This window comes from Mya arenaria, chromosome 14 (genome assembly GCF_026914265.1).
Source record: "Mya arenaria isolate MELC-2E11 chromosome 14, ASM2691426v1".
NCBI classification, from domain to species: domain Eukaryota; kingdom Metazoa; phylum Mollusca; class Bivalvia; order Myida; family Myidae; genus Mya; species Mya arenaria.
The window spans coordinates 16,060,779-16,073,842 of record NC_069135.1 but is presented as its reverse complement, the minus strand read 5'-3'; the positions used below and the strand labels follow the sequence as shown (position 1 = coordinate 16,073,842).

Here is a 13,064-nt window from a genome sequence, read left to right as displayed (position 1 = left end):
TAGATTGTCACAAATAGAGCTGATAGGGTAAGTGTCAACCTGATGTGATTCAGAACATTAAGGAGGAGGAGGAGGAGGAGGAGGGGATTTTAGCAGATTGTTTATATCTATTATATTTGGAGGAATGTGTTTGGGTGTGTTACATGCATTGTTTAAATCATATAATATTTAAAAAGAAAGTTGTCGCTGGTTTTGTTAATGTATTTAAATTGATGGTTTGCATGTCAACTTAATGATATTAAGAACATTAAGAATAAGTTGAAGCCGACAATTGGCAATCCGGCTGTAATTATTCATTCGTAACTGGTGTCTGAATCCTGGCGTTGAATACATGTAATGAATAAGTTGATTAATAAGTGAGCTGTTGTCAATATTGAAGTAAAACTAATTTGTCTTGGAGGTGAACTCCAGTTAGAACATATTATTGTTGCCATTTATTTCTGATAAATTAAAATTAAGTAATTGGAAACCGGTCTTATCCTATCTCTATTTGCCCGCCAGAATCACGTGATCCCCAGCAAGGGGTGCTAAGCAGGGAGCGGCTAATGACCATTCGTTTAGATACAATTAAATCTTAATTACACAACCATGACTCAAATTGTTGAATTATATAGATGATGGTTCTTGATGTGTTTTGGTCTACGTTGTTATTGTTTGACTGTCTATCTGTGTCCGCCTTCGTCACTTCATTGGCACTATCCACACATTGGAGGTGTTATAACATAGCTCTTGAAATGAAGCATTTTAATGGAAATGATAATCTATATTGTAGTTAATTAAACAATATTCGAACCTACAAGCGAACTTTCATGTCTACATAGGATTTCAGTGGAAAAGCCATATTTACATGACATATTTCTCATAGTATTCGACTTTTCAGTAAAAAGGAATATTTTGCCCCCGGAACAACCCTGCTTGAAAACATTTAAGGCCATAACAACTTTTGTGTCAATAAAAATTGGAGCCAGGGCCGAAATTTAGATCAAAATACAGTTTCCGTTTCGTTTAAAAAAGGTAAGGTCGAAAGCAAAAACATAGGACTTATTTTAGGTCAATGTTGCTGCCATGTTATACTTTAGATGATCATCCCGAACACAGCGTTATTCACCCTTTTAAGTGTTACTTAAAAGAAACATTCCACAAACTATCATTTTATAGACCTCATACTCGCATTTGGCATTTAGTTTGTGTTGGTGGGTAATATGAGTACTCATAAAATAACCTCTTTGGCATTTCCTTGAGATAGGTGCATGTTCAATGAAACGAAACATTAATTTGGTGTGGTTTTAGCAATATTTCAGTTGAAAACAACAAGGATGAATATGGACGGTTTACAATGTCAGACATCTTTACATTTAAGTACGCTGCAAGTAGAACGCGTAAAAAATTTAATCTATCAGTTCAACTTTATGACTTAACTCTGTGGAATCTTAATTATTTATGCAATAATGCACTTCACCGGCAGTCAATTTTAAATTGGTAATACAAAATACACATTATCGAATTACTATACAGAATAAGGATCTTCTAGGTCTTTGGTGCAATCATGTAGTTGTTGTGCGTTTAATGTATTTGTAACCGAAAGGTGTAATCAACAAAAACATGTTACATGTCGAAAACGGATCATCTTCACATAGGCAATGTGTACATATTTGAAATTATATTAAAACTAACGATTATTCTATTCAAATCTTTATTTGCTCAAAATGAAACAGTCAAAATGATTTAAGAATCACAAAAGAATTCAATAAACAAAACACTTGCAGTTTTCGAATGAAACAGACATACACATTGCTATCATGCAACAACAAAATATACGTAATGATGTGTCCCGTCTTATTCACCTTATCTTAAACCAAAGCTCATCCAATTAACTTTAATGGTTAAAGACATTTGGTTTACCTTCCATGATATGCACAGCATACAGATTAAGGCGAGATAGGGCATGCAAACTATTTATTAAATAGTGTTTTCATTTATATCCGTTTTTGATGAGTGCTAAATTAAAAAAAGGATAAATCTATATATCTATATTAAATAGAAAATAAAACTTGCCTAGCATTGGTTCAATTTCAACTCCATAACCTTAGTGCAAATAAAAAAAAATGCCAGCTCCCGGTGATGCGTGCAAATCGATGTATCAATGGTAAATTAATTTAATATAAAAATGATTTGCTAACTTGACAATAGAAACTAAAAACACACTGAATACTAAATTGTAGACAGTTAACAAAAACAGATTAATAAATCATGTGACGTTTTTAAGAGTTTCAGCATTATATACAAGTTATTTTTCTTAGTTCTCTATGTATGTTTGACTTCTTCTTAATTCTAATTATTTATGCTACAAAGCAACGAAATGAAACAGCAAATTAATAAATAAATCAGTATACCTCTAGGTTTTATTTTTTAAGAAATACTGTATGGAATGTTTATGTGAAAAAAAGAGAGATTATTTTCCCAATTAAAAAGCAATTACCGAAACTTCACGGTTCTATTCTATCTTTATCCTTTAAGAAGCCCGGTACTGACCAGACATTTTCTCATTGCTCTATATAAACCGGTTTCAAGAATGCCTTTTTGCCAGACATTTTAATCTATGCTTGAACAGTCAGCAAACAGCATTCGACACTGAACCATTTTAGTGAACACGTAAATACAAAATAACTAGACCAATACAAAATCGTACACTCATCTTTTAAGGTATGCGATAATACTGTTGAACATTATTATCTTTAAATTAACTTCAGTATGGCTTTTATTAGAGAATGGACAACACAATACATTCTAGTTATCAAGTAGTTACTCGTTTAATTGTCTTATTTTGCGACTGATCCTTGTTCATATGTATCAGCGAAGTCAAACAGTCGGATCATCCGTGAACCTTCTCGAGATTGCTCTAGAACTACCAGTAACTCTCAACTTATCTTCTATCTCAGATAATTCGTTCAACACTGCTGTTATTGTGGACCTTTCATAGTCGGACTTTTTCAAACAGATCCGCAACAGATTCAGTGTCTGTTCGGTCAGATTTTTAGCGCCTTCTGTGTTCAACCCAAGCATCTTCTCAGGGTCGAGACTCCGCAAAAAATCGTTGAAAGCAAACGACCTTTCTTTTCCGAACGCCTTGCTTTCGAAGAGAACTTCGTACATCAGAAGACCAAATCCATAAACATCAGCTGATGTAACGTAAATTTCCCCATTCAGAACTTCATATGGCAGGTATACAAAGTTGCCAACAGCCATGTCGGTGTCCAGTGGTAAAGTTGCTTTCCTTGGTACACATGCACCTGTGAGTTTAACCTCGCCGCTCTCATCCACCTTAAATAATCAAAACATTTAATATGCTTTACTTCTATATCCTTATCATAAAATATGCCTAGCGTTTAACTAGAGTTTGTTTTATTAATATCCGCTAATTATTTAAAGCGTTAGTACATCTGCAGATATCCATAGTTCAATAAAGCTTTGCGTTGATCAGTTTGTTGCTTATGTACTTTTTTGCCTGTTGGTTTACTTACAATAAGTTCAAAATGATTTTTGAACTTCTATTCATAAACAACAGTTTTAAGGGCATTCCACAGTGAAAATGTGGGCGGGGAAGGCCAAAAAATCTAAACGTTTTAAAAGTTCATGTCTTGTTTAGTTTTAATTCATTTCCTTAAAAATGCAAATATCTTTCTTTTAAAAGCTGCAATCATCACAAAGCCTCAAGACAGTGTTGATTGGGAAGTACTGACAATTTTAGCACAAAAAATATATCAATTTTGTATTAAGACGTTTCCGGAAAAAATGTAAATGTTTTAAGATTAAAAACTGATAAAATCTTCTTTTGTAGAATTTGCTCAACTCCTAATTACAGCTACACATGTTGCAACGGATATAAGCAAAATGCTTGTTAAATATTGAACCTCAAAACTATTTTTTGTTTGTTTTGGTATCTCAAACTACTTTTGCAATGTGGAAGGCCATTAAATGCTCTCATAGGCTACCATTCTAATTTGCTTACCGTGACAGTTTCACACGACACCTCCATATGAACCAGTCCTTTCAGATGTATATGATTGAGGCCCCTTGCAATGCTTTCAAATATCCTTGGCATACGCGTGTATGGGCAGGATGTTTTCATCATGTACCTTGCAAGAGGAATCAGTCGACCGTCGTAAATGTACGCCGGCGTCTCTGCATCCGTGTGGTGAATACCAAGAAATTCAGCAATGTGGACGTCTTTGTGCAGAAGGCATCTGATGGTAAAGAGCAACCATTAAGTTAGGACATGTGCTCCTCAAACACAGAAAGTGAACCAATTAAAATGTGTTGCTTTAACAACTTACATAACTGTAAATACTCGTCCATATATGAAATAAACATGTCGTCAAATATTGATTAATTTCGTATATGAGGTTGAGAAAAAGAAACTCTCACCTCAGTTTTGCTACCTCTTGACATGTATTTGTCAAACCAGAAGAAGCTGTGTAGATTCGAATGGATATAGGCGATTCCTCTCCGCTTCTTTGTAACATGGCCGGATGCAAACATGACCATAGGCCTTGTGGAATAATACTTGCTGATGTGCCGAATGATCCGGCTCTACTTGCAAATATATTGCTCACTCTAAACGTTTGCGAAATGCTACTTCCGCTGGGTTGTTGCTCTGTAATTATCCGAACTTCATTTAATTTAAAGTCATGGACAAACACGTATCCTTCTCCGTAAGTCATCAGAGTTTTTTTCAGCGTTTCAATGTCTTCAAACATCTTTTCGTATTTGAAAGCATTTCGGCTTTGGCTTAAACTCATTTCCTCAAGGGTGTCCATTAGGTCCATATTGGCCTCAATGATTGATGGGATTTTCATTTCGAGTACGTCGATGATAGCGATTGGCCTCTGCAAAATGGTTTCCATCAACAAGTCAAGAGTACCTTTCGAAGCCCCATGCTCCTTTTTGTTCTTAATCAACTTGGTCAAGAGCTTTTCTGCTCGATGTTGTGTCCACTCTACTGGATTCTTTTCAAACTTTGCAGTGTCTTTGCGTCTTCCAAAACCTGCAAATGGATTTAGGCGCTTGTTAAGTTTTGTTGGCATCTTAATTGGTAGTTCAACTAAGTTCGGTCTTAAGGTCATACGCCTGCTGTTGAAGGCAGAAGAGGACCGTCTTACACTGTCAGCGGAGGCGACTGATTGTCTTGAAGATTTTAGAGCATGTTCTGATGATATGATTTCGTCTTGCAAAATACCCAGTTTTTCTTGTATTTTTGCAACTATCGCTTCTTCAACAATCGATATCTTTTGCTTTTCATTGGCCCATGCTTCCATTTCAGATATTACCCTATCATAAAATGCATCGTCGACTCTTTGTTTCACCCACATCCAATGAGCAGCATTGTGGATGTCAGATGTGATGTTTGGAATTTCTCCGTCTTTCCAAGCAGAGCAAATACGAAATCGAGACATCGGCGTAGCAAGGTTCTCTTTAACTTCGTCAAAAAGGGTGCGGCTTTGAACAACGACTTCAGCTCTCAACTCTTTTATCACGGTGTCTGTATCCGTTTGTAGTTTCTTCAATCGTTTGCGATGTTTCCGTGAACGCTCTTCATTCTCCTGTTGGTTCAATGCAAGACGCGTTGTTGCGGTCTTTAGACAGTGGCTGATACGATGGAGCACAAATTCAATCCACCTGAAAGAAATCAAATGTTAATTTTAACTATTACATCCAAAATGATTGCCTTTTAAACACTCTCTGGTATAATTTTCATCGACTAGACTAATTGATTGCACAAGGTCACAAACAACTGAAGTTTTGTATTTAAGTTTGGAGCAATATACTAACTTGTAATATGCTCGGAGGCGCCTTTCCAACACATACGAGTAGAGCCTGCTAAAACCCTGGAGAAGTTCTTTGTAGTTGTCATTGATGTAATCGGGATGCGCTGTTACATCGCGTTGTGCGTTTTTTGTTGAAAAGAAAATTGTACTTGAGTCTTCAAATTGTGGGTAACAACCTTTCAACTTTTCAAGGATATGTTCTTTTACACTTGTCCTTGATTCTTCGGGTAACGCGTCAAATCGGTTTGCTACGAAGAGAGCTGCTTTTGGGTCAAACGGTATTGAGTTTTCTCTTTTCTTTTTTGCCTCAATAATCAGTTTCAGCAATTGCATTAACTGGAATAATATATTTACATATGTTCACGGCACACTTCTTTATACGACACATTTAGAAGCATGCAAACTACATTTGAAATTCCAAAATTCATGAATGCTTTCGAAACATCGGAAGAACATATTTTAACTCCATTTAAATAATGAAAAATAATTTTCAAAATACTTACCCTGTCTTCTTTGACACCGCCAGAATTATCGGAAAAGATGATATAGATAAACCCAAGAATCTCATTCTTTGAAATGAAATCGATCAAGTACTCCTCCAAAAATTCGTTTTCACCAATGCCCGGGGAGTCTGTCAGGACAAGTCCGCCCTGTCATGGTAAAATTGGCAAACATTAGGTTTTTAAAAACGTTAATGATGACATTAAAGTCTTATTTTCTTTAAAAAGATAGTAACTAAAATATTCATACCTATTAAATCACTGTGATATGACGATATACAGGCTACAAACAATATGCTTACAGATATGATAAACAAAGTGATGTTTACACTGTAAGGCTTTGATTACTTACTTTAAGGAAGTCAATTGGCATGTAAACTTTAGCTTCTTGTACTCCGTGGTCTTTTTCTCTGTTCTCTTTTGGAAATGCGATTATTTTAAATTCTTCCAAGTCTTCTGTTTCGTAGTCTTCTTTGTCCGCATCGGTGTATACAATTCTGAACAAAGGCGTAGGTCCATATCTAATCGTTGTGATTATGGTTGTACAGGGCAGTGTATTGGTAGGAAGAATTTCCATTCCCAACAAAAGATTAAGAAAACTGGACTTTCCGCTGCTAGTTTCGCCTATTGAAACAGTATATGTACATTTATATGAATATAAAGATCAGGTGAAACAACTTCTTGTTATGTTTAGTACGATTTAATACTGTTATTTTTTAAGTCATTTAATTGTTTATGAAAGTAGCGATCCAGGTCAGAGTTCACTGTTAATAGGCCAACAAACATGCTTTGAAATTATTCAAAAGCAGGATACTATGGGTGTTTTTACAATAAAAGTTTTTCATATACGTGTTTGCCAATTCATACAGTTTTAAATAATGATAACCAACCTGCCACCAGAAGAACTGCCTCGTGCTTTCCAAGTTCAAGAATTCGTTTATTGCAGTCATCAATAATGTTTTTGGTTGTTCCATCATTGCTAAGGAAGTCGGTTACAAATTTGTGTCTCTCGCTGTCTTCGTCCGAAGGCTCTGCAATGCTGACTAGCGTCTGAAACATATCCACGAGTTGTCTCCTCTTTTTGTTGTCCTCTTCTCCATCCCTGAGCATTGACTCGCATATCTGAAACATATATACCTCTGCATTATTTTAATAGTTGTTGCCTTTAATCTTTTATCTGCACAAATGTCAACCAGAGGCTGAATTGTGAGTACAGACTTAAGCGACCAAACTCCCCCAAATCTCAAACCACCCACCCTTTTCCATTTAAAATAATAATATTATAAACACCATGCAACGCAAAATCACCACCTGTGGTTCGTACTTAATAATTCACCAACCCTTTTCATAGGTAGCTCCTTGTTCTGAGCTGTATAATGAAGATATATCCTCTCAATAAATTGATCCAGATTATCAAGTCCGTCGTATGGTATATTAAACTCATCACATATTTCGAACGCAGTGAACAAATCCTCCACCTCTGCAATTTTCTCAGATGTTATATTTTTTCTCGATATCATTTTGGTTCTGTCTTCTATACCAAGAACAATTTGTTGAAGAAGAATGCACTTAGTGTAAAGAATCACACATCAAATATTTCTTATGTTGCTATTAAATAGTAGTCATATGCTTTGACCAACGCATGTTTTTGATATATGAAACACGCGCGCAACGCATACTTGTAATGGTTTAAATTACCAAGTGAAGAATGGCAATATCTAAAACGTTTATACATTAAGATTTGTATAGCTTATGAGTCAGTCACTAAACTGAACTAAAATTATGCATGTCCTGTCAAGACAGACTGGTTACTTGGAATGAAATGGGTGCAGTAAGTGTTGAGGGTTTTTTACGAAATGAATACATCTTGTTTGCATTAATTCATTCTATTATGTTAGTTAGAATACTTTATTGAAATTAGCACAAAAGAGTTCAGTTACAATCTGTAACTTCCTTATTGGCAAAACTTTCGATTTGAAATAAAATCGATATAGCTGACGATCTTTGACATAGCTTGACAAGGATATCTTCCTACTTATTTTGTGGTATTCAAAACCAACGCACGCTCCTTTAAACTCTATATAAGTAATGATTATTTGCCTTTTTAACTTCGTTTTCTAGTATTTGGTCATAAGAATGTTTCTTTTTCACATGTAATAGCATTATAAACTGCTCTGCTTCGAATGGAGTGGGTGCTGCCTCTCCATGGGATCTTTAAACCCCAGTTTACGTTTTCCCCAAATAAATTTAATGTGCTCTATTGCATTGGTAGAATTCTTTACTGAAATAAGTACAAAATATTCCCGTTTAAACGTACAACTTCCTGGTTTGCGAAAGCTTATATTTGATTTCAAAATGAATTGATTTTATGGGACGATTATTAAGGTTTTAAACTTGGCAATGATGAGTTCCTGTTAATCACACTCAATAGTTCGGTTTATTCTTTTGATTTTTATTACATGTAAATATGTGGTATACTCATGCCAATCAGTGTCGTGATAAAAAAGAGAGTTGAAGCACGAAGATGATCATACTTTTGATAGCACTTATGCCATGGCATGCAATTATTATATGTCTTTTCAAGTATTTTCCATTGTAACTGCCTATTTAATTTTCAGCAATTGCATTATAATTGCAGTACTTTACGTAATATTAAACTACTGTTATGAAAAAAACACCAAGTTGATTTTATCAATAGTTCCAAATGCCGTCAAATTACCCAACAAAAGCTCACAGACTAAGGTTTAATGATTAACGATTTCTGCCTTTTATAATTATATTTCTTTCTTTTGTCAAGACTGTCCCGTACTATTATATTTCTATTTAAACTTCGTTTACAATGGAACTTACAAACGGTCTATTGAATTTAAAACTTTTAAATCATTCTCCCATGTGATTGGTTCATGGACAAGGAAGTTTTCAATGTAACATGTGATAATCGCATGTTTGGAGATTGAAACGCTTACATTTGAATGAGAAACATGATATAACATTAATCGCTGCATTTTGTTTGATCAGCACGAATTATTGGACATGCACACATTTATTTAGTTGCATTACCATCTTAATACATATCCTCGTGCATTTATGTTTTCGAGTCAAGTTTAAGTCAATGAAATAAGTGTGACATATACACCTGAACAGTTATCAAAAGTTTCATGCATATGCAACATTGATTAGTCGCCTCTTCCGTCTTGCACTGTGACGCAGACGATACAATTTGAAAACAAAAATAATACCATTAAAGCTGCACTATCATAGATTGAACGTTTTGACACCTTTTATATTTTTTTGTCTCGGAACGAGCAAATATTTGCGTAAATATCTGAAAACCAGTAATAAAAGACTGATGACAAAAGATCAGATCGCAGATTTTCATATTTCCGCTCCAAATTGATGTTTTAAACATCTTTCTTAAACCGTTAGTAACCGTTAGTAACGGTATAAGCCATAAAACATTAAATTTGGAAAGGAAATATAAAAATCTGCTATCTGATTTTTTGTCAACAGTCTTTCATCACTGGTTTGCAGATATTTACGCAAAAAAAAAATTGCTCGTTCCAAGACAAAAAATAAAAAAAAGTTTGAAAAACGGTATATCTCTGTAAGAGTGCAGCTTTAAGCGGCATTTTCGTGTTAGAGCTTAGTTCCGTTTACCCTTAAAGTAACCGACGTTATAGGCAGATTTAATTTTAGTTGTTGGTCAAAGTTAGGTCACTAGTTGTTTAGCGCTCTCCTGTATTTCTATTGGCTAATAATTCCTAAATATGCAATCAATACGCCATAATGGTCCTACTTTCTTTCGAACCATGAGGCCGTGGAGAAAAAAGGGGTGTTTCAGATTAAGTAATTAGTTCGTAATTTAGTGTCTAAAATAGTGAGAAAATAATTCTTTAATCAGTTGTATGTGCTTTTCGAACATTAGTGTAGCGTGAAGGAATTCCCACTGCATTCATAAAAAGAATACTCTTATCCGTCGATACTGAATTGCATATTGCTTAACAAAAATTGCATTGCTTTAATGTTGCAATTATTGGCATTACCAACCCTTTGGAATGGGTCGCAATTGAATGTGCAAAATTGTGGCAGGTGACCAATTGGCCTTGAATCGGCTAGATACTTTTTGAATCATTATTATCACCTAAAACATTTTGCACGCCTTTGGGCCAAGGTTTTATATCAATTTTTGATGTGATTTTTGCCAACATATTACTAGTATATCACTCTTTTTGTAATACATGTAGCTTGCTATTTTGCAAATATTTGATACCAATTGATATCTGTGTCCAAATGAATGGACTGAAGCTAAGAATGGATCCTCGCCAAATATTCCAAACAGTTTAAATGTTATTTGCCAAAAGTAAAATCGCGAAAATAAAATATGAACGTTAGTTCTTTCTTTGGTTAAAATATATGGTATTACAGTTTTAAAACAGCATTCGGAATAAGGGCTTAGGAAAGAGTTGCAAGGATCAATCATTTAAGAACGAGTCGCGTAATTAAGACTGTGATTAGAGTTCAGCAGTCGAATCACCGCGTCGAAGCCATTTGGGACCCAGTCAAGTTTGCCGGTAATAAACTAGTGTGGATTTCGATGATGACCTTTATTTCGGTCACAATTTCATATTCAAAACAAACAAAAAGCATTATCGAAAATGTATTTTTATTCCTGTACTTTGACGTTGATGCTGAGACAAAATGCATCATTTACTTTTATTTTGTTCTGCAACAGAAACCATATTTACATTATTGTAGGAAGACCTAGTAATCTGATCCGAATCAATGCATTTAGTTTTTTTTTTATGTAAAAGGCCTATCCTAGTAGAATACAGGATATTTATGATACGTAATATGAGAGAGGTTTACGTCACCAAGAATTGACACTGCAAAACCCAGTGCACTTCCTGCGTAGTTTCGCAAACGCTGAATGTGAATACATCCATGAGTAAATAAAGCTAGTAGCTTTACCAGGGACGTAGCTTCCTATAGGCCGTGTAGGCCGCGGCCTACACAATTTTCAGAAGAAAAAAAATATAAATGCCAAATCTGCAATAAAAAACTTAATTAATATATCGGAAACCAGGTATTTCAAATCCATCATTTTCCTTTTCACTAAAATACACATTCATACGACATTAATATTACGTATATAATTTGTCGAAATTTGCATACCAGTAGTCTGCGCTTTGACGCTGTTCATTACATAAAACATTTATTTAAGGTAAAACATATTGATATCGTTACTCTCATTAATGTTTTTACAACAAAAAATATACGCTAAGACGCACCCAAGACCACCTAGCTAAAACGAAATCCCGGGGATGCATGCCCTCGTGACCCCGCCCCCTCCTCAGAAAGTGGCCTACACATATAGTTTCGTCAAACTACGCCCCTGGGCCTACTTTAACCAACTCAGTATCTGTTACAATGCACCATGATGCAAAAACGTGCTCAAACCATACGCCTCATGTTTATAAAGGTCTGCACGCGACCTACAATGGCTGCATTATGACTTGACCCTTTCACATCCCCATGTGTGACCTTAACAAAAGTTTGAAGCGAAATAGGGAGATATATCTGTTACAATGAGGCCCAAATGTGGTCAAACCAAACACTTGCTATACTACTTCCATTACAATCTATAGCATAGCCGTCGAACTCGCTAATTGACCTCCTATAAGCGTCCACGCTTAATCGTCAAGACATTTCGCTTAACAACTACGTCATATTCTTTTTTACACACCAGCAGTGACAACGTTATATGCATTATTAATGTAAGTTTGTTAGAACAAAGGTTCATCTTATGACAGCAAGTATCGTACACTCACTTCTTCTAATTAATACATCTGAGTAGTTATAGCCTCTATTTCTATTATTAGCCTCTTTATTGATCAGTTTAGACAAAGGGTGTAATATATGTTTTTGCAAGCAAAGCTTTAAATTCTAATCGTGACACCTCACTAAAAAATACATTTTTTTTTGATTTTACGATATCCCGTCGTACGATCGTAAATAAGATGACCCCTGTATTAGTTAAATATTGATAACTAAGAATGGTTTGCCCTGTCGTTCGCTCCTCTTGCTCCGCCCTTGTTAAACATTAATATTGTACACAATATGTTTTAACAAATACTAATATACTTGGAAAATTAAACCATCACCAATCAAACGAGTAATCTTTGCTGTGAAATAATTGCGTACCTCTTGGCAGGGTTTGTGGCCCTTTCTCCGATGATACTCAAGCATGAGTAGGGATTTGAGTTCCTCCAGGGTTTCTCTGTTTTCATAATTCAGTCCGATTTTCTCGCAGAGTTCTATTGCTTCATAAAGATCATTAAGGTCGTTTATATCCTCAAGATTTGGATACTCGTCGTCCGTTTTCATAATGTTCAAATCTGTTTGTGCCGTTGTTTCAGACTAACTTTCATCCCTTGTTAAATGTTTTTATTCCAATAACACAATGCTACTTTCGCCGTTTAACAGCTAGTTACAAGATACATGTTAAACACACTATTTGTGCTGACTAGCGCGGAGGAGATTTGCAATACAATCTGCGGCCTCTGTCAGTTTTCGGTTATATATTTACGGAAGCAACTATGTATGTTCTATTTCACCTTATGACATAAGCAATCGCTTGAACAGCAAAATGCCATTTCATAGGTGTATTATTTTCTTTTGTTTTATATGAATAAGTTGGGAATACGATTATAAATATAAAAAGGGTTATTGAAATGGTTGA

At 35.1% G+C, this 13,064-nt stretch overlaps 1 protein-coding gene across 2 annotated transcripts; it reads right to left on the bottom strand.

The window, feature by feature from the left end:
- Positions 1-1,676: 1,676 nt before the first annotated feature.
- Positions 1,677-12,933, bottom strand: LOC128217184 (uncharacterized). 2 transcript variants are annotated; one of them, XM_052924131.1, is made up of 8 exons: positions 12,527-12,933; positions 7,216-7,447; positions 6,678-6,949; positions 6,329-6,475; positions 5,830-6,161; positions 4,426-5,676; positions 4,010-4,244; positions 1,677-3,321 (listed from the first exon to the last, which is right to left on the bottom strand). In XM_052924131.1, exons 1-8 carry the CDS (start codon positions 12,707-12,709, stop codon positions 2,860-2,862), a joined length of 3,114 nt encoding a protein of 1,037 aa, XP_052780091.1. In that variant the 5' UTR covers positions 12,710-12,933; the 3' UTR covers positions 1,677-2,859. The 2 variants fall into 2 exon arrangements, with proteins under 2 accessions (XP_052780091.1, XP_052780092.1); XM_052924132.1 differs by lacking the exon at positions 12,527-12,933 and adding an exon at positions 7,666-8,118.
- Positions 12,934-13,064: the final 131 nt, after the last annotated feature.

Bases quoted from the DNA above. Each gene is read 5' to 3' on its own strand.
- LOC128217184 (XM_052924131.1), bottom strand. From the start codon at position 12,709: ATGAAAACGGACGACGAGTATCCAAATCTTGAGGATATAAACGACCTT. The intron at 5,677-5,829 runs GTTAGTATATTG...GATTTCTTTCAG, and splicing joins CGCCTCCGAGCATATTACAA to GTGGATTGAATTTGTGCTCC. The intron at 3,322-4,009 runs GTAAGCAAATTA...TGATTATTTAAG, and splicing joins TGTCGTGTGAAACTGTCACG to GTGGATGAGAGCGGCGAGGT.